The 22,166-nt window shown below is 43.1% G+C and overlaps 2 protein-coding genes across 2 annotated transcripts; both read right to left on the bottom strand.

Annotated features, from left to right (window-relative positions):
• Nucleotides 1-2,390: 2,390 nt before the first annotated feature.
• tspan34b (tetraspanin 34b) lies at nucleotides 2,391-9,567 on the bottom strand. The gene is made up of 8 exons (XM_079177773.1): nucleotides 9,361-9,567; nucleotides 7,307-7,384; nucleotides 6,600-6,815; nucleotides 3,699-3,773; nucleotides 3,501-3,608; nucleotides 3,271-3,408; nucleotides 3,061-3,153; nucleotides 2,391-2,899 (listed from the first exon to the last, which is right to left on the bottom strand). Exons 2-8 carry the CDS (start codon nucleotides 7,361-7,363, stop codon nucleotides 2,840-2,842), a joined length of 747 nt encoding a protein of 248 aa, XP_079033899.1. The 5' UTR covers nucleotides 7,364-7,384; nucleotides 9,361-9,567; the 3' UTR covers nucleotides 2,391-2,839.
• A 5,703-nt stretch (nucleotides 9,568-15,270) lies between these two features.
• On the bottom strand, nucleotides 15,271-21,964 carry znf653 (zinc finger protein 653; the record flags this gene model as incomplete). The annotated part of the gene is made up of 10 exons (XM_079178074.1): nucleotides 15,271-16,211; nucleotides 16,385-16,484; nucleotides 16,565-16,679; nucleotides 16,772-16,889; nucleotides 17,442-17,526; nucleotides 18,727-18,898; nucleotides 19,003-19,520; nucleotides 19,652-19,969; nucleotides 21,398-21,435; nucleotides 21,669-21,964. The coding sequence occupies 10 exons, from the start codon at nucleotides 21,962-21,964 to the stop codon at nucleotides 16,034-16,036; spliced, it is 1,938 nt and encodes a 645-aa protein (XP_079034200.1). The 3' UTR covers nucleotides 15,271-16,033.
• Between the last annotated feature and the right edge of the window lie 202 nt (nucleotides 21,965-22,166).

Genomic DNA, 22,166 nt, shown 5'->3' with positions numbered 1-22,166 from the left:
GGACTGTTGGCCCTTGGGCATCTTCACATTATCAAATCTGGCCCTCTTTGAAAAAAGTTTGGACACCCCTGTTGTATGGTGATCAATTTTGAAATAAAGTGAAAAGTATTTCTAGACCCTGGTGAGTTTTTGAGTTGGTCATGTGCACGTGTGACATCTTGCATTGGTTTTGAAGGGCAGGGAGGACGAACCGGAGCAACGGAAAAAAAATGTCTTCTACTTTCTCTTTTATCATGCTTTAACAAGAGTAGAGGTCTGACAAAAATGTGTGTTTCTACAAGCACATGAGAGTTAAGAGTACATTTTCAGCCACTGAGTTTAAATGATAAGTGCGCTTCATATTGGTGCCACTTGAAACAGTGGAAACATGAGCTCTGATTTTTCCAGGAGATTCAGGATTTTGTTTTGACAAGATAACATTGACCACACTATTTATCTGAATTGGGATTGAGCTAATTGTTCTGGTTTATTTAGCCTGATAAAAAAAATACAAGGGCAGATGTTAATATGTAACCTGGAGCAAACATCGTTTACCCTTTCTTTTAGATGAATCACTTTTGGACTCTGGCTTCATTTGCTGCTTTACTTTGGAAAGAGACTTCCTTATGCTGGGGAGACGCTTGTGATCTTTGGAGTGCGCGGGTTAATGCAAGAACAGACTGAGCACTAGTTAAAATGCCTGAGGCTGTGATACATTGGGAGAAGACTGCCAGGCATCGGTGTTACATTTGAATAATTTGAATCAAATGATTGCCATCAGTTTTGTGTTGTCTGTGGTCCTGAAAGGCGGAAAAGAGACGCCAAACAGGACACAGACCCCCTAGTGCAGGGGTGTCCAAACTTTTTTCAAAGAGGGCCAGATTTGATAATGTGAAGATGCCCAAGGGCCAACAGTCCCTGCTGACATTATTTTAAACAATACAAGTTGCCTATACATACACTATTATTTAATAATTATATTTTCAATGACACAGCAAGGATAATTTTATTTTAAATGTGATCTTTAAAATGTAGCAAGAAAATTAAGTGATAAGACATTTACTTTAAGCAAAAAACTAATTTATTATTCAGTCATTAATCAGTATTTCAGCTCTGGTGGAACAGCTGGATAGTTTTTTTCAATCTATTATTATTATTATTAACCTTTTATGTAGACAAAATCCATTGAGAACGAGGTCTCATTTTCAAAAGTTTGTCATTTAAAAACAAAGATAGCAAGAGTAGCGAGAACCATCGCCTGTACAAATAAAGTGATTAGTTTTCATTGAACCCCGTTACTGTATTAACTTCCACTGTTACTGTAAAGCTGTTAGAATTGTGGCCTATCTTCTATTTGCAAATAATATGCATTCAATCCAGTTCAATTATTTAAATTAGAATGAAGAGTAAAGTAATAGCTGTGATCTATACACACCTCTGCATTAGCAACCTGCTGAAATGAAGATACAGGCACCTTAACCCTCTCTATCATTACTTCAGGGCCCTGTTGGGACCGGAAGTACCCTGGCTGTGGTCATCACAGTGAACAGTATCTGGGAGTGTGATGAGAGGGCACGTGAGCCCTTGTTACTGTAGTTCATCTCCTTGGAGCAGAGGCAGCATTTAGCATACCCTGCCTTATCAATATTTCTAAAACACTGCGACAGCAGGAAGCTGTACTCACGTCTGTTTAGAGTAGACCTCCACCTTTATCCAGGCCCAGCTCCACCTTTATCCAGGCCCAGCTCCTTCACATCTCAGCCCTGCATCAAGCTGCGCTACACAAACAGCGTCCTCTCCCTGAAGCTCTTTGACCTCATCATCTCATCAGTATCTGGGCCTCATCATCGTGGTCTTAAAAGTTATTGTCACCACGAAATCATCCTCATTCTACTTTGAGTTAAAAAAAACAACCTGCCAGCAGATCCGCCGGTGTTCCGGTTTAACGTTAACGAGTGACCGTGTGAACTGAACCGGGCATGTTTCATCGCGTTACGTTTTTTTTCCTCCTAAATCGCGATAATGACGAATGTTAACAAACAAAGTTCCGCATGCAGTGGACGTTATCCTTAACCGAGCAAGTCTGAACTGTAACGGAGGGGGGTTTTTTTCGGTGAAAAAATATGAAAGCGGCGGCCCTCGGTATCGACTTTCCTTATTTTACTTGCCGTAGCCATGACAGTTGAAGGGTCAGAGACAATTAAAAAAAGCCAGACAGTTACAGAGTGGTGCTGCCACCATGAGGTGAAAAGAGGAATTGCATGTTGAATTTGTATGATTTATTCATTCCGTTTTGACTGTGCTGGCGGGCCATAAATAATGCATTTTAAGACAGAAGGCGCGGGCCGTATAAAATCTGACCTCGGGCCGTGATTGGCCCGCGGGCCGGACTTTGGACATGCCTGCCATACAACATACATAGAAATCTCGCATCACATCTGTTGATATTTTACACGCTGCGTCACGGCAACACCATGCCCAACATACCAGCCTCTGTTTCATTATCACAGTGAACGCAGGGATTATGTGACTCCTCATTGGCTGGCCGTGTGTTACAGGTAACAGCGGATTTTAAAAAAGGTCTCTGGTGAAGCAGGCAGTGTGTAGCTCGTTTTACAAAGCGAAGTTGTCTTAAGAAATAATTTACATTCATATGTGGATATCTGTTAGATTTAAACGTAGTAAAAATAGATTTGTTATGTCATTCAGTAATTCTGATTGCCCGAGATATGACATTAACTGCCTTTAATGACGAGGCATTTTTTTGCTAAATAAAGGCAGAGCCCTTCTAGAGGCAACAGAGGAAGTAGAAAGACCCCTGTGACTAAAATGATCCTTCCAAGGCCTTCGCCATTTGCTGTTAGTCCCCCCTGGACTTTATTCTGCAGAAAAGGATCATGGAAACAGCCATGGCACATATCTGGGGAGAACATATGTATTAGTAAGACACGAAATTAAAAGTAAAGTAAGAAAAATGTGTGCAAAAAAATGATCAAGTGTTGATTTTAACTTATATATATATATATATATATATATATATCCTTGGCCTAATCGAGAATGGGATGAGAGATAAGCTCGTACCTCCAGAGCTGCAATTCCCAGGGCAACTGCCACGATGACCACTGTGTTGTCATCAATCAGCTTCTTGATCTTTGGGAAGCACCCAGTAATTGTCTGGAGGAAAATAGAAAGAGGTAAAAGAGGTAGTGAAGCAAGTTATACATTCAAAATGTGTTTTGGATGATGCCATTGGATGCTTTCGTTGTGTCTACTTCTTCCAAAAGCCCATACCGTGACGCTGTCAGCCACCGTTTGGTTACATGGGCCATCCAGGCCTGGGCAGCACTGTGGTGGGTATTGCTTGCCGTGGTCCACGTAATATGGCGAGCCCACGAAGTCTGAGGAGTTGTAGAATCCACAACATTTTAACTAACGTGGGGAGAAAAAGAGAGCACGTTACATAAAGCATCAGCGAAAATGGTGTGAAAACGATCACATTGTTGTTCAGCAGAATGACATACCGAGCTCATTGTCGTATTCCACAGTCCCGTGACGTCAGGATTTCCCCCGTAGTCCTTCCTGATGTTCTTAACTGCAGCTGTGCCAAACTTGGTGAACAAGTCGTCGGCCTAAAATGCGAGCATACAGGAGCGTTTCTATACAAGTACCAGAAAGCAGCAACCTGTCACGATGGTGGAAAAGTTCCTTAGTTGACTTACCAAGGGTCTGAATACCAAGATCACCACAGCTCCTGCAACCTCCGCTATGAAGACCACCAGGACTATGATGAAAAACTAGAGAAAAAAAAAGTATGTTACATATTTTATAGGAATGGGTTTTTTTTTAAATCACCATTTCCACAACCCAGTAGTCAGAAAAAAAATCTTGGCGTTGTACGCTTTTGCAAAAAAATGTCGATGTTTGTTTCACTGTATGAATTCCTCATCAGTCTACAGTAAGCCACATTAAGTGTGTTTCCTTCCACCTTTTCAATGTCCGTTTTCATTTTGCACATTAAAAAAAAAAGTGTGAATGCTGGGAATTAGAAAAGAAAAAAGAAAAACTATGACAAAATGAGACAAAGTGCAATGAAGCAAGACAAAAACTCTGACTAACAAAATCCTGACATACATGAAACATGAAACTTAAACGTCACTCTGGAGACACAAACAAATAACGGCACCAAATCAGCAGCCCTGTATTAGGATGGCAACGTTCCTCAAAATAAGACATGAAACACATAAATATCCTATTCCTGTCATGTTCTCCATTGGGTTTCTATAGTGTTGAGCTTTGACTGGTGCTCTTTTAATACATAATCTCATGGCACCCTCTTCTGGTCCAATGTCTTAATGGCAACCAACTGGAAAATCTGCACCGTCAGCTGTTTATCTCAACATAGCCAACTCCACATCTTCACATATCTGTAGTGAATGGAAATTGGAAAACACACCGATTTTATTTTTAGCCCATTTTCTATGGGGTCAGATCAGTCTCAATAATCGCAAATGCACACAGATAGACTCACAAATGCAAACAGAAAGATTCACAAATGCGCACAGAACAATTCACAAATATATTCGATTTACAAATGCACACAGAAGGATTTACAAATATATTCGATTTACAAATGCACGCAGAACAATTCACAAATACATTCCAATGCACAAATAAATAAATTACGATTTATATAAATGTAAAAAAAAAAATCACAAATATATTTCTGCATTTGTATGTATTTGTGTGTGGATTTGTATGTATTTGTGTGTGGATTTGTATGTATTTATTTGTGGATCGCACTGCATTCATTTGCAAATCGCTTCACATTCGTGTACGGATTTTTGAGACTGTTCTGCCTTCGCTGGATTCACAAATGCGTTTTTTTCAACATAGACCTGTCTGTAGCCAATCAGATGTCAGCCTCATTTTCAACCAATCACATGAGCGCAGCTTCATACATATTCATATATATTGTAGCCGTCTGTGTTCACCCAGAGCTCTACGATACCTCATATCAGTAGAGACCGGACCAAACTATGTGTGTGTAAACCATATGGTACAAACAATGAGGCCACTAGGCTGCTAGCGTAATGCTGCGGTTCACACCAAACACGATTCGCGCCGCGTTAATCGCGCCGCCGTTCTCGCCGGGGGACTATTTGTGTTCATTCGCGTGAATCGGTGAATCGCGCTGGACACGCCGGTGAGGGAGCGCGGCTTATCGCCCTGATAGCCGTTCAACTGTCCGCCGTCAACTGTGGAAAAAATAACCTCTATTTCTGCTTAGTATGTGTTGTGGAAGTCCCAGATATCACGGGGAACCAAACGCCGTCATGTCTGGTTCATAACATAGTCCGGAGGAGCTCCGTGGATTTCATCGAACTGTATTCTGTATTCCTCATATCAGTAGAGACCGGACCAAACTATGTGTATAAATGTTATTTCGGAGTTCCTTTTTGTTGGTTTATTGCCGTTAAATCATAGCCAAATCAGTTTATGTTGTGTTCATACAGCTATGGTAAACAGCCGACGTGTGGCTTGCTAGACACAGTGAATACAGTTCGATGAAATCCACGGAGCTCCACGGAGCTCCTCCGGACTATGCCGCGCTCCCTCACCGGCGTGTCCAGCGCGATTCACCGATTCACGCGAATGAACACAAATAGTCCCCCGGCGAGAACGGCGGCGCGATTAACACGGCGCGAATCGTGTTTGGTGTGAACCGCAGCATTACACTAGCAGCCTAGTGGCCTCATTGTTTGTACCATATGGTTTACACACACATAGTTTGGTCCGGTCTCTACTGATATGAGGTATCGTAGAGCTCTGGGTGAACACAGACGGCTACAATATGTATGAATATGTATGAAGCTGCGCTCATGTGATTGGTTGAAAATGAGGCTGACATCTGATTGGCTACAGACAGGTCTATGTTGAAAAAAACGCATTTGTGAATCCAGCGAAGGCAGAACAGTCTCAAAAATCCGTACACGAATGTGAAGCGATTTGCAAATGAATGCAGTGCGATCCACAAATAAATACATACAAATCCACACACAAATACATACAAATCCACACACAAATACATACAAATGCAGAAATATATTTGTGATTTTTTTTTTTACATTTATATAAATCGTAATTTATTTATTTGTGCATTGGAATGTATTTGTGAATTGTTCTGCGTGCATTTGTAAATCGAATATATTTGTAAATCCTTCTGTGTGCATTTGTAAATCGAATATATTTGTGAATTGTTCTGTGCGCATTTGTGAATCTTTCTGTTTGCATTTGTGAGTCTATCTGTGTGCATTTGCGATTATTGAGACTGATCTGACCCCATAATTTTCTGGCAATTCTGTTTAAATTTGTATCCAATTTGGACGGAAACTATTGAAACTACGCATGTAACAAGAAGTTTGAATGCACCAACAATTTGTGCTTGAATTTTCACAAGAATAGTTTTTTTTTTAAATGTATCCTTTTTCACTTGTCAGGAGATCAATACTACTATATTGAGTGGTTTTGATCTTCTCATCTAGCAAAAAGGAGAATAACTGTTTTATTAAAAATACTGACTAATCCCGTAACCCTCTATAAAGTAGCAGACAACAACCTACCAGCAGCAGCATACACGTGCTCTCTCTGACGGCTCCACAGCAGCCCAGGAAGCCGATGACGAGCAGGAGCGCTCCGATGGCAATCAGCAGGTAGCCCACGTTGAGCACCTGACTGAGCTCTGCCGGTGCGCCTTCAATTTTCCCGAGGAAGCTGAGGATGGAGCCGCTGTCCACCTTCACCCAGATCCCAACGCCCAGGATGGCAGCACCCGCCAACTGAGGGAGAGTGACGGGGGAGAAGAAGAGACGGGGTGAGAGGAGACGTGGGGAAAACCTTTAAGGATTCAAGGGGAGCTGATTTTGATGTGTGCTGTAAAGGTCAGTTTACTTCTCATCCCGCGAAAAAGACAGATGTGGACATTTACCAAGCAGGGAGGGTTTAATGAAAGATGAGATGCATTGTGGGACTTGTAGGATCCAGCTTTTTGGAGCTTGGATGTGCGATATTAAAATTGCTTTTAAATAGTGTTCTTCAACTGATGTTTTTCTGACAAGTACAAAGGGGATTAACAGTTGGACAGCCGTATTAAACAGGAGGGTATTTTACATTTTGTACATTCTCTTACTTTTTTTTTCGCCATTTGTTCGCATACTTTGCCACAGTGCAACCCACTCGTGATGCACACAGAGGTCAAATGTGAAAATGGCAGAGTTTTTATGTGGAAAGTTGTGTTCAGAAGTACTTCTCATGAAACATTACAACTTACAAAGATAATGCCATTGAAGACAAACATCATGACTTTGAGGAATCCAAAGCATCCCATTTTTGCAGCGGATTGTTCAACCTGTAGATGGAAACAAAAAAAAAAGAGAGAAAAGATCAAAACTGTGCAGCATTTGTTGACAGCGTCCAAGTTATTTTTGTCTCATGAAAGATTTTGTGTGAAGTTTTTTTTTTTTTTACCATCTTTAAATACGTTTATTCATTCATCATGACACCAATCTAACACCAATCACACAGTCATTTGTGTGCACAGCATCAGTCATCTGGATGACGTGTGGCCCTAAGTTTCACTGTGTCATCATGCACTGCCACTTAGGTGACACATTAACAGTGGGATTGTGCCGTTTCCTCTGTGAAGTGGAAGGGAGATAGCAGGGGAGAGGGGGGGGGGGGGGGAACACCTGCCTTTATCCCCAACTCCTCACCTTTGACCCTTTGTGAGCTTAATAACTTATCTTTCTCAAACACTCAAGAGTGCTCGGAGCCTTTCGGTCTACACTCTGGGGACATATACTGTACACATATCACCTTACGGGGAACTCGGGTGAGGGCTTTGTATGGTTTTCTATTAACGGGAGTAGAGCGGCGACGTTTGAGGAAGTAAGACTCACAGTATTCTCTGGAAAGCCTTTCCCTGAAGCCAGTATGCAAACAAGGAAAGGATTCAAACTCATGGAAATGCTTCGTCCCTCTGCATCTTTCCCCTCATTTGCATTCAAATTGAGAATGCTGTACTACAATACTCGAACGTCATAATCCCATGGACTTCACACGAATGCAGCATATCAAAGGCACAAATACGCCAGTGTGTGCGTATTTGCATGGAAAACTTTGAGGTCGGCCGGTAGCTTGTTTAGACTTTATGGAGCCGATACTTGTAGCGGCCGCATTAACACATTAACACAACAGCCTATTGAATACCTCTGTGTCTGTTGACAGATGAACACACAACACGTTCTCTTTAGTGTGTTCACACAGATACTCAACATGTATCCGTCTTCATCATCTTGTCTCCCCTCCTGACTCCAAATCTCCTCCTCCCACTCCCCTTTTTACAACCTCCACTGTTCTCGCTTCAAGATTGCCACTTCCAAATGTCTCTCTCTGTGTGTGTGTGTGTGTGTGTGTTTGTGTGTGTGTGTGTGTGTGTGTGTGTGTGTAGACCTCCCAGAGGGGAAACAGTGCCCTTTGTTTGTCGTGACAAAAACGACAATGACTGAGCAGAACCCAAGCAACAGGCTGCTTTCTGAGGATTGGGATATCCCTCATGGCCTCCACGCCCGCTGTTCAACTACAACCGGTTATTTTCATTCCCTTCGAATCTACCGTAAATGTCCCCTCAGACAAACATTCTGAAATAGCAAACATGTATATAAAAAGAAGTGTCTCGTCATTTCTTCTTAGCCTTCCTTTGCTGTTACAGTAAAGCTGGTCATCCTCATGTTAATCATACTTTGGGAGGTCAGGATGTCAGCAGAAACATAACGAGCTGTTGCCTTGACTCCCCCAAACTCCCTCTATCACCTCTGAGCTCTCCACTTCCTCGTGCTCAGCGCTCTGACACAGCGAGGAGTCGGCCTGGTGATGTATTAACGAGCACGAGTCACATGCAAAAATCTCAAAAAAGTCCCAGGAGCGACTGAAAAAAAAAAAAAAAAAAGGAAAGAAAGAAGGATTTAGTGTCCACATCCAACACACCGAGGAGAAGCTCACAGTGTTAACGCTGCACTGTGTGCGTGTGTTCAACGCCAGGAGGTGCGTGCACGGTCCGTGTGTGTTGATCTTACAACAAAATAAGTCTCGTTTCTGATAGACCAGCTTCCATCAAAAAACACACACACACACAAACACAGACAAATCTCAAAGGACGCCATTGAGCAGAATAATTGCAGGCAGGTCTCAGGGGACAAAGGATCATTGTTGGGTGGATCCCTTCCTTTGTTGGTACGGCACTCGAAACATTTGGGAAAAAGGAGACACGGAGGAGCCAGCGACATAACTTTAAATCACAGTCGGTCCGCGTTAAGTCACTCTTACCTTTTCAGAGGGAGTTATCCAAGGACGCGCACCGAAGCCGGCTCACCGTGGGGGAGTCTCCCTTAACTTCAGCTGGTGATGGAGGCTGTTGCGGTGGGTGCAGACTGCCGGAGAGATAACAGGAGCACAGCGGTGTATTATTCGTCTGTGCTCTGGAACAATGACCCACAGTACGCTTCCTGTTGCAGAGCCTCTGAGTTACTTGTTGTTTTTTTCTCCAGCTTTCTGCTTTTAATGTTAAGGCTGTCGGCTGGTTATAAGTACTGGGAGGAGGGAGGGGGAGCAGGTGGGCGGGACCAAAGCAGCTGAGCGGTAACCACCACACATCACCGTGGAGCTAGGCTGCTCTGAGAGAGAGAGAGCGCGAGAGCGAGCGCGAGAGAGAGAGAGATTTATTAAAGTAAACAATTACTTTGACATGAGAACAGTGACTCGATTACTCAATTAAAATATTTAAATTAGTGTATTTACAGGAAACTAATTAAATAAGGATCAACCCAAACGAACATCTCAGAAATGAATATCAAAAGCGCGCGCGCGTGTGTCAAACATAAGGGCCCAAAAGTGGTCGCTGCATGATCGTTCAGGGACATTTTTTTTAAAGACGGGTAGTGCTCGAGTATTCTATGTTTTAACATTTGCATGAATGAAAGTTTGGGGGGTTATTAATTGTGTCTTAGAATCATCGTAAGATTGTTCCAGTGCAAAGGTCAAGCGAAGCTTTAAAAGTACTGGACAATGATACTGTTGTTTTGTACTTGTGTAGTTAGGTGCGGTAACTGTTTGGTCTATCAAAAAATAATCTATTCTAGAGTAGGGTTGGTGGTGTGGGGTAAAACAAATTTGAATATTTATTAAATCGGCATACATGGCACCTTAAGGCAATAGCCTTGTGGAAAAAAGCCTTTGTTGACTTTATAAACACACATAGATCTATTCATTGGAAGCAATGAGTCTCCACCACACTGGTTGCCTTCAACAAAAGGGCAATGAGATTTTTCCATTGGATTTTTTAATCATTGCGGAAAAAGGTTCTGTGGCAAACGAGTTTATGATACTTACACATTTTCATTCAGCAAGATATTTACAGTATGTATATACACACACATATATAGTATACACCGTATATATATATATATATATACACACACACACACACACACACACACACACACACACACACACACACACACACACACACACACACACACACACATCAACACAGGTATGGATAGAATACTTAATGGAAGCCCAAGGCAAGAGATGGTCATTATCCCTCTGAGACATACAGGATTAAACCAAATACTCAAGAATAATAAACTGTAATTTTTCAAACATGGACCAATAGACAAAGACACAAGTGAATTGGGATCAGGGCCTAATCGATGGAAAATATAATATTAAATTGGGGAATCTGTAAGCAAATAGAATCAAGGAAAGTCCACAATCTAATTAATTACTTAAGAGCAACAGCAATCATAGAGAGAATTTTCCTGACAGCCTGCCGCTCCACACTCCAGTAAAAATGCCTTTTAGCTGGTTTGCCAATCTCTAATATACAAGAAGAAGAAGAAGAGCAGCACCGCACTACACCTGTCGCACCTCGGTGTGGGTGATGGCGGCGACATCAGCAGGACGCGAGCGAGGAAGTTCTCATCGGCAAAATGTGCGAAATGCAAAACGAGAAGTAGCAAGTCCTTTGGAGGCGGTTGAGCACGACTGCTCCGTGAATGGATCAGAGATATAGGCAGTTGGGCAGAAATGGATTATTGTCAAGGGAGTGAAGAAGAGAATGAGGGGGAATTGAGGGAAGAATGAAAATCGAGGCAATCGTGTGAGTGGGAATAAACGAACAAGAACTGACAATGAGAGGAAGTGAGAGAGAAGGATATGAGCGAGGGCAGAGAGAAAGACCTGATACATGTATTGTCATAGTAGGGTTCAATAAAAAGGCTCAAGAGAACATGGAGAAAATCAACCCGTTTATACAGGTCTGTGTATGGGAGATATATGCGAAGGTCCTAAATGATGACAAACCTACTGGTGAGATGTGCCAATGAAGAACAACTTGAGCAAGCACTCAATCTAAAAGAAATAGGAAAACCTAAGGTGTTGAACACAGGGAGGGTGGGAGCACAGAATGGTGGAGGATGTAAAGGAGTTATGACAGGGGTGCCAGCGAGTGTTGGTATGGAGGAACTAAAGAGGAATGTCCAAGGAGGAAAATTAGTGAATGTCCAAAGACTTAAAAGTGACAAGAGAAGCAGTAAAATTGGACAGTGAATTTGTCAGAAGGAGAAGGGAAAGAATATTCATTATCCAGATGTGTTAGACAGGAGGGAGAAAACACATGATGAACCTTTTACTTTGGCAGAGATGGTGAGAGCAATGGATCACAGACCCACATCACCAGGGGAAGATCATGTACGTCATGCTAAGGCATTTGGGAAAAGGAGCACTCTTGAAGCTGCTGTGCCTTTATAACAGACTGTGGGAGGAGGGAAAGTTACAGAGCGCATGGAAACAGGCAGTAGTGATTCCAATTAGAAAACCTGGCAAAGATCCACCTACACCCACCAGCTACAGACCAATAGCACTATAACATCTAATATTCGTAAGATAATGGAAAGGATGATAGCAGTGGTTTTAGGAAGGGAAAGAACACCATGGACTCTGTGATAAGAGACTGAAATAAGAAGGGCCCAGATCAAGAGTCAAGTCATTGCAGTGTTTTTTGACGTAGAAAAATGACATGATGTGGAAGGAAGGTTTGCAAATGAAGCTGCACACAATGGGAATTGGTGGGAGAGTTTATAACTGGGGAAAGGATTTTCTGTTTGGAAGAAAACTTCAAGTACGGATTGGGTCAGACATGTCAAATCAATACTTAGCTGATAATGGTACGCCTAGTAGTGCGATTAGCCCGCTACTCGTCATCATTCTGATTAACAACATATTCACAAAAGGTACCAGTAGATGTAGGTAGGTCTCTGTTTGCTGATGACGGGGCATTGTGGAAGAAAGGAAGGAACATGTTAGATGCAGTCAGAAAAGTACAAGAAGCAATAGATGAGGTGGTGGAGTGGGGGGTGTGATTGGGGTTTCAGGTTCTCAGTTGAAAAAACACAAACGGTCTTTTTCACCTGGAAAAGAATCAAGGATGGGACGAAGCTAAGGATGTATGGGAAAGACTTAGGAAGGGTTGCAACATTTACATTTCTGAGAGTTGTTTTTGATTCATGGTTAACGTGGGCAGACCAGATCAGGAGAATAGAGGAAAAATGCCAAAAAGTAATAAATTTGATGAGATGTGTGACTGGTAGAGAATGGGGAGCCAGTAGTTCGTCATTAAAAACCATGTACGTGGCCTTGATAAGATCTGTGTTGGATTACAGCAGCATAGCATACGGATCAGCAGCCGAAACTCTTGTTGGTAAATTAGATGTGGGTTGATGACATATATTCAAAAGAGTGTCAAAGTTACAAAGGTAGGTGGAAAGAGGAAACGGTGTTGACAAGGTTACGGTTATGCAATAAACAAAACACTGAAAATGATATGAAAATGACACCAGACAGGGTTGTGTGAAGGATGTGGAGAAGAGGAGTCAGTTGAGCACGTAGTGGTGAGTTGCAGTGAGTATGAGATGCAGACAGAGATGAGGAATAATGTGAGGGAATTAGGGGTGCATGAATGCACCATGAAAGGAGTACAGAGTATGAGTGAGAGAGCACAGGTCAGGGTCCTGTTAGCTTTCTTAAGGAACACAGTTTTTTTATTTATTTTTTTAAATAGGACATGCTTGAAATGCAGGGATACGGTAGAATGGGTGCTGGTTAGAGTGCTTTTTTATTTTTATTAAGACCGAGCAGTAAAATAAACTAATTTTGTAATTGAATGAAATGAAATGTAATTAAATGCGTGACCAATGCAGCTGTTTCTTATGTCTTACAAACCCAAGAGGGTTAAGCATGTGATGTGTGTGACACAAATACAAAGAAATCAATCAATCAACCAAAAATGTCAATATATACACAATTGCAATGCTTTGCCTGAAACACAGAGACAGCTGTCAGCTGTCAGGCGGAGTCTCCTCCACCCGGTTTTCTGAGATGATTGCCCCTCAAGACTTTCATTACATACTGTAGTTCGGTGTGACATTTTCTTTATCTGAATCATTTCAAGCAAAGATAAAAGAACACAGGGAGCGTGAGAGGCGGCAATTACTAACTCAACTGCCAAAGAAGGGAGAAGGATAAATGATTTACAGCAGAAGAATACGGACGATAATTCACAGCTTGTTATTGGCGACGTGACATTTCTGTATGCAAAGAATAGACGGGGAATGAAGGAAATTAATAAATAATACATCCTCACATACTCAAAATATATCAAAATCCATTTTATACCAATAAACATAAACACGTCACTATTATAAACCAAAATATGACTCCACATCGTTACTCATCTTTCCTGCTTCACCTTGTATCAACACAAACATCCAGGAACCATTTGCATGTCCAGCATTGAGCTGGCTGAAAGAATCTGTCATTTTATGACTAAGTGTCATGATACTTGTGCTTTTCATACCATTCATGCACGCCCACACACACACGTCACTAACATACACACACACACACACCCTTTGAGCGCGTTATGCAAGAGGCGAAGAACACACTGCATATTATAAACCATTTGAGTCAAACCAATGTCTTTTAGAAAAAAAGATACAATACAAACACAACTCATACTCACATATTAGAGTGATTCATCCATGAGGGAAAAAGTGCATTTACTTCAAAACTAAAAAAGGACAGAGAGAACACGAGGAAGAGACACAAGAAGACGACTGGGGGTGAATTTTCCTGAGAAACTGTCACTTTTTCACTCCCAGGATTCCTCATTGGAGCCTGTGAGTCGAGACATTGGGATGGTGAAAACAGATAATGAGGGAAATGTACGATACAAACTGCGCTCCTTGCCCACACGACAGATGCTCAATCTTTGAATGACTTAAACTGAAGAACCTCCATTTGGGCCAGCACGAGCAGCGTACAACCTCAATGATGTCAATTTCACAGCCCTAATTTCAAGTACATTTATATGTAGGTAATATTTACCCACCACACTGGTATGTCATCAATAATCTTTCTCTGTGGTGTATTGATAAACCCAGCAATCCTATTTAGGTCACACTTCATTATTATTGGTCCATACCAGTATTTAGCATTTTTTTTTAACCAATTTCACTGCAGAACACAAAAGATCTACAAAAAAAAAGTTTCCTATAATGTAAAATATTTTCTGTCAAACTTTTAATTGACCGTTTGTTAAGTTCCCCACTTCAAATTCTTAGCAAGTTTCTTTCAAACAACGGGTTGCTGATTTCAGACAGAGATACAAAACAGGCGGCTTCTCATTTGTAGCCAACAAACAGATTTTGCCGGCTGAGATGATAGCTGTAGCTAGCTAGCTAGCTAGCTAATTCAGCTAACGTAAGCTACATAAGTTGGCTAAAAACGCCGTCTCCGGTCGACTTTGTAACGTTTCAAACTGACATGTTTTAAAACAAGGAACCAGTAAACGGGTGAACTTGAGAGCCAAATACATTAACAGACTGAGACTAAAACTACACGTCTAAAGCAAAGAGTCAGCACCCTGACTAGCTGGTGATACATGTAGAAGACATGGAAATAAAGTAACAGCATTGCAGTGAACAACTTATTATTCATAGTATTTTATGTATGATAAGGAAAAATGTACTCTTAAGACTGTTATTTTGTTCCAATGTAACTCTGCTAAACATTAGCTGCTAATCCTGTACACTCAAGACAAGCCCTTTGATTTACGCTGTATTTGCACTGATCATTTTAGTTCTGGTTTACTAAGGAAAAAAGGCCAATGTGTTCAGTGAATGTAGCGCTAACTCAGATAACAAGTTTAGCTTGAGTTGCTGGAATATAAACTTTCTTGCTAACGTTAGCTCAACTCTGATACAGCAGCATCCCGGACTGGCCCCCACATTGCTACACAGTGGATGTGCTAGTTGTGAACAGCGCTTCTTTCCTCAATGTAACTCCAGAAAGTAATGCAGTGAAATACAGCTGCCATTGAAAGGAATAACAGATTAACCTAATGTCAGAGCTAATGTTTGCAGCCGATAATCATACTGTTGAATCCATTCCTGACTCTTTAGCTCTTGTGATTTGGGTTTTGTAAAGGTTTAAAAAAATAAATAAAAAAAAAACTATATACATGGAGTACCTCTAAAGCCATCCACACCGCTTCAAAATGTGTAGGAATCAAACGTTTGTCCGAACTGCTGTGCCTTTATTGTTGTTAAGCTATGAGCTGTTCGGGGCAGGAGTTTAGCAAACGGTCAATTGAAAATCATTAATCATCGGTGGATTAAACGTTTTCCTCGCCGTACCAAACATGTCCAAAGCCCCTGTTTGGGCCCTGTCCTCAGACGGCTTGTGTCCTGCACAGCCGTCAGACTGGCCCTCTTTATCCACCGCTTGTGTGTTCACAGGTGACGTTCGTATCATCCTGGACATTAAAGGGCCAGACAAACGCGGCAAAGGAAAGTCCGTCTCTTCACCAGAAGTCTTCCTTTGGTTTCCGAGGGCCGACCCGTTTGTGTTTAGCTCCCATCTACCACGTGTCCGTGACACCTCAGGTTGCCTGCTTGTCCGGGTGGCTCTTTAGCTTGTGGAATTTAACACTGTCCAGCTTCTCGAACCTCTTCTCGCAGAACTCACAGGTGAAGTTGTAGTGGGCCTCTGACGTGTGCTTCTTCATGTGCCAGTTCAGTGACGCACGCTGGCGACACTGGTAGCCACAGATTTCACATCTGGCAAGGGACGTGGGTGAGAAAGACAAGAAGGAAGGAACGGGGAAGAACAGGAGGAGTGACGATCATGTAGAGGATTATGGGTCGTGTTGTACAGACTGCAACTTTAGTCTAACCGCCTTACAGCAAATAATATGTAAGGATTCAATCAGTTTTCAGCGTTAGTAACTTACTGGAGTGGCGTTTCTCCCGTGTGGGTCCGCCTGTGGACCTCCAGGTGATTCTTGCGCTTAAACGATTTCCCACACGTCTCGCAGATGAAATCTCTGACCCCTGTGAACAGATCGTGTTACGTTTGGAGAGGTTCATGAAGATGAGACTGTGAGGCAACAGGCGTGTCTTTGAGCGCCCACCTGAGTGGATGATCATGTGGCGGTGCAGGTGGTTGGACAGGTAGAACTTTTTCCCACAGCCTGGATGGGGGCAAACCTTGGTCCTCCCTTTCCTGTGAACTAGGTTGACGTGATTCTACAGAGACGAGGAGGAGATGTTTTTATCTTAACCTCCGGCTAAAAGGAGCTGAAGGTGAAAGTTAAAGCACAAAGGGAGGAACGTCTCACCTGAAAGCTGCTAATAGCTACGTAGACCTGGCTGCAGCCCTCGTACGGACAGTGGAACATCTTGAGCATCCCATCCGCCTCGATGACCGGGCCTCGCCTGTTTCTCTTTGACCGGACACTGCGTGCAAAAAAAAACAACAGACACTGCAGTTTTAGGCCCAATCCCAATTTCACGGATTTAGGGGTGTGTGAGGGCTCAGGGCTGTCCCACTGTCAAATCGTTGAGGGCTCATTCTCAGACATTTTGACCATTTAATGAACACTTAATGTAGGTTCGCACTTCTGTAGACTTTGCCCGAGTGAATGACCCACAATCCATAGCTTTGTGAAGTTAAACATGGGGTTACCAGGGGAAACCCAAAGCCATAAAACAGGTCTTTTGCCTGGCATTATAAATTTACATAGAAACATTAAGTTTTACAAGTCAACAGATTTGACAGTTACTGCCTGGAAGCCGTTTAAATCGCGCAGTAAAATCAAGGTGACGTGATATGTCGTTGCAAAGTGCTGTCCGGTTTGTATTTAAACCACTTCAAGCCCTTGCAGCCTCTTGTGTCGTGGGGAATGTTGCATCCTACGTTTACAACAAAAAAACCTGTGTACTTGTGGACAAAGGCCTTGAACGTCTCCTGCACTGGGATTCAGCATGGTAAAACATGTGGCCACTAACCCGCTCAGACCCCTCTGCAGCTCTCTGTCACTGCTCAGCTCCAAAGCATCGTCTGTGGGCTGCAGCAGCTGTTTGTCTCTCAGACCTGCAGAGAGAAAGTGTAGACGCTGATTACAAGTGTTGAATCAATACGTCACACTGGTCAAGAGAGTAGGGAAGGGAATCACCAGAGACCATAAGATATTATCACCATACTTGAGCCACAGTACGATCCTAGTGTGACATATATTGACAATTTATTACCTTTTTCTCAACTGCAAATTATGCAGTTTGTCAACATGTTTTATCTAACAAATACAAAGTTTTCACTCCGTTCACCTCACTTTTATTGAAGCTAAATGTTTTTTTATGAGTCAAGCAGACGGACTGTCATAAAAACGTTTTATGAAGCATAAATGTCGCATCATGCACCTGACAAACTGAGCTGTTCACATTACAGTCCACAGTCAGCTCACTGACTTTACCAACGGCCGCACCAGGAAGAACTTCAGCACCATCTGGTGGCCTGAAAAAGCAATTGTTACCAAAAATTTGTATTCGCAATATTAATAGTCTATATAATAAAAGATTGATACTTCCCGCCCGTGTATATTGATACAATATTGCAACATATCGTAATACAATAATGTACAGATTTGTCCCCCCATCCCTACATGAGAACCGTTCTTTGATTGATTTGTTCATTCAAGTTGCTTCGACTGACCACAGACTGTGGATGTGCTCTTTCACTTTAACTACAGGGTGAAGAAAATCAAACCGTTTATCATTTCTATATATCTACATACGTGCACATTATTATTATTATTATTATTATTATTATTATTATTCCTTATCACGGTTTAAATCAAACAATGTTTGGATGGATTATAAGTAACCACCTATTCATGTCATGTAAACTGATATGGGATTCTTACTCACTGGTGAAAACAAATGAACCCCGTTGGGGAAGTGCAGCCTGTCGTATTAATAAACGATATAACAGTGTCCCTTACAGAGCGGGCCTGCAGACACTCGGCAGCATCAGGAGTGAAGTGCAGAGGGAGCGCTGGGTTTATTTAAAGGACCATACGGTAGGATTGAGTGGCATCTAGTGGCGAAGGTCGTAGATTGAAAGTGTTGAAATCTTTAAAATGTAGAATGTACCTATTCAGGCAGGCCTTTGATTAAGACATTTTAATTATTTCAATTCACTTCATTCAGCCCACCGCATTCTGAACTTCACAGAGTAGCCCCCCCCCACCCCAAAAAACAAAACAATGCTGTGCCAGCTCTGAATGCAGCGCACCTGTCATGGAGTCCTCGTCCTCTGCTGCTCTGAGTTTCGCCTCAGACACCTGGTTGTAGGTGACGCCCCCGATGACGGTGCAGGTGACTTCCTCCACGCTTCCGCCGCCCATGTTGAGCTGGATGCCCTCTGACGCCAGCGCCTCGTAGCTGGGGCCAGTGATGATAATTAACTAGGAATGAGAGGAAATAAGAAAAAGAGGAATTACACTCCCTGATGCGCGCCACACACTTCTACCCTCCTATAAACATCCGTGCGAGGTGCTCGTTCCCCTACCTGTGAGCCTTCCAAAGTGGTCCTCTGGTCAGGAAGCTCGCAGCTGGTCACCACCGTCTGCAGGGTGTGAGGGTCAAACAGCTCGCTGTGCTCTTCTACCTGCATGGGCGGCGGGACAGACGGCTCCGGCTGAGCTCCCAGTCCGGCTGAGCCGCTCAAGCTCTCCTCGTCCGTCCCCTCCAGTTTATCAGCTAGTGACGGCGCCACGGCAACACACTCGTATCCGTAAGTCCTGATCTCATCTTCTCCGTCTCTGCCTCGCCGCAGGTCCTCAGCCCCGTCGTCCTCTTCGCCGTCCTCCTCCTCCTCTTCCTCCGAGGGGACGGAGTGAAAGGCTACCGCCGGGGAGCCTTGCTGTCGCTCTATGACCATCTCCATCTCCCAGACAGGCTGTCCCGTCAGTGGAACATCCACGGAGGAGGCCTCAACACCGGGATGGAGGTCTAGAGCTGCAGCCCGTTCTACGGGACTCATGGTTGCATGTTGTACCTCAGCGACGTCCACATTTTCTCCCACATCTGCAGAAAAGCAGAATAAAAAGCATTTGTTCAGGATCTAACAGCTACAGATAAACAATTAACGACTCATTATTATCAACGATGAGAGTGAAAACCCCCCCGAAGGAGTCAAAGAATGTGTCACTCTGTACCTCTGAAGTGTTTGCGAGCCTCCTTTCTTCTCCTCCGGCCGCCCGCACCTTTAGCCACGGGCGCGTCCGTTATCGCCGCGCTCTCTTCGTCGCCCTCTTCGTCCGCCCCGCCCTCGCGCTCGGAGTCACTCGCCTCTCTCGGTGGTGAGAAAAGGTATTGCACGAACGAGTGGTTGGAGTCACATCGCCAGATGGCCGCGGTGGAGGAGTTGGGCTCGGGCTGCAGGGCTCTGAGCTGGGGCTCGTGGGGGCAGGAGCCGGAGTGGTCCTGGTACCAGCACACCAGGCTCTGGAGGCTGGACACGCGCTCCTTCCCGCCTGGGGCGCAACAGAAGTCAGTCGAAAAGGACAAAAAGGGTCGCGGGTGAGTGAAGAGGATTTTGTCATGCGAGTCCACTTCAATGGCTTGCTGAATTTTGTTGGATACACATTCAAAAGAGCGAGCGCAACAATTGTTTGGTGCAAAAAAAATAAACAAAACGTGCACAATACACTTTCTACGGAAGCCCGTTTCTGCCATGGCAAGAACAAAATGTCCACATTGTGAGTTACTAAGCCAGAAGTAGGAACATAATAAATCAAAGTCCGGCTTTTAACGTGAGATTAGGAGATTAATTCAGAATTTGGACTTTCTTAGTCAAAATTAAGAGATACAAATGAGTACCTCTTTGGGCTCCCAACTAACTAAATCTAACTGATGGTTTTTATTATCAATTAATGTAATCAAATATCAAACTTAATTAAAAAAACGTTATCAGAGTGGTTGAAAAATGCAAATCATGTGAATTTCCTAAAGCTGAGGTTCTCTCCAAAACCAGAAATATTCAACTTATTGCCACAGAAGATAAGATGCAAAACCTCCTGCTTTAGGTTGGAACTCTGTAATGTTTGGCATTTGTTTATGAACTAGTTTAAACAAACAAGCACTTTTCCAACTTTTTCCATCTTGTCAAAGGTTTCTGGTGGACAGACGGTCACGTTGACACGGTTTATAAATGACCTCAAACCTGGACTAACCAAATAGTTGATTTAATCGACAGATCTGTAAAACTGTGTTTCTCCACAGAGAACCACACAAAAGCAGAAATGTGCTCTCAAGTATCTTGGATGAATAAAAAGCATAAAAAACGATTAAACAGCTAAATAAATCTTAGTCGACGCAGACCAAAAAACGAGCGATTAGTCTACTAACCAACTAAGAGGAGGCAGACGTTCTTCTTCTACTATTTCAATAATTAAAGTAAAATTCAAAAATCAGACTTATTTATATCAATAGTGATTTGGGACATTTAACAGTGTAAAAATCATCTCGTCGTAGGTCTCCGGTTGAGGAACTGTGATGGTGACACTGTTTCTAAACCTACTGTAGATACTGACGGACCTGCAATAAGCCGACACATCCACCTGGACCATTTATAAGTCTCGCTATGTTTACTATATCATACCTGGTTATTATTAAGTCGTACTTTCTTTTGACTGGAAAATGTGGGATTTATCATCATGATATATTTTGTCATTCCTCAGATTTCATGGATTACTTCTCTTTCTTTCTGATGCAGACAGAACTCTAGCAGCAGCATCAGCCGTTGGTCTTTCGTCCACACGCTGACATTTGAAGCCTCGTGACTACAGGTGAGCTAATGAGTAAACCACACGAAACCAGCAGATCTCAGGCTACTACACCGACACCTCACAAACCCATGTGACTAACCCTAATTAATCCCATCCGTCAATGGCGCCACTCACCTGTTTTCTCTTTTACTTCTTCTGGAGCAATCTTCTTCCTGGAATGCAGTAAAGTGGACATTGACTGGTCATGTTAAGCAGAATAAAACACTCTTAACGATGCTCAAAATCAGCCATAAAAACACAAAAGGCTGACAGAAGTAAAAGGAAGAGGCCGAGCTAATAACATTGCAGCAAAACATTTTGGATTAAAAAAAAGAAACGTGGACGGTCTGGCTCGGTACCGTTAGCTTGTGTGAAATAAACCGGGCATTGCTTTGAGTGCGCTCACCCGCAGTACTTCTGCTGGTACTTTTCTCCGTAGGTGGTGTTGAGCAGGATCAGGTACTCTGCCAGTCCAGCATCACTCAGGCTGGTCCTCCTGCGGAGCTCACTCCACAGCTTGTGCGACTCTCCCAGGTACACCCGCCTCACGTCGTACTTCTTTCGGGATTCCAGACGCCTCTGTGCTCGGTCGGAGTCCGTGAGCCTGGGTCGTCCTCTGCAGCGCCTCAGCGCACCTTTCTCTTGGTCCCCGGCTTGGTCAGCGTCCAAGGGAACGTCTAACTCTGCCAGGCTGTGCGCCATCTTGGCTGCTGAAAGTTGTGATTGCCGGCAATCCCGGAAGTTGGTCCGACCCGACAGGAAGCACCGATAAAGATCCGCCTTTTTGTGGTTGTTTTCTTGCAAACGTTGAAGCATAAGTGACGAACACAGTCGTTCACCACACGGCTACATGTCTGTCAAAAAATACTAAAAGAAGTACCCCTCTGTGAACGCCGACAACCGC

The sequence above is a fragment of the Pholis gunnellus genome (assembly GCF_910591455.1).
Source record: "Pholis gunnellus genome assembly, chromosome: 17".
NCBI classification, from domain to species: Eukaryota; Metazoa; Chordata; class Actinopteri; order Perciformes; family Pholidae; genus Pholis; species Pholis gunnellus.
This window is presented reverse-complemented; position numbering and strand designations above follow the sequence as displayed.

Excerpts from the sequence above, each read along its gene's own strand:
- tspan34b (XM_079177773.1), bottom strand. The coding sequence starts at position 7,363 with ATGGGATGCTTTGGATTCCTCAAAGTCATGATGTTTGTCTTCAATGGC. Across the intron at positions 3,609-3,698 it reads TCTTGGTATTCAGACCCTTG|GCCGACGACTTGTTCACCAA; the intron begins GTAAGTCAACTA and ends CTCGCATTTTAG. Across the intron at positions 2,900-3,060 it reads TGGGAATTGCAGCTCTGGAG|ATATGTGCCATGGCTGTTTC; the intron begins GTACGAGCTTAT and ends TGTTCTCCCCAG.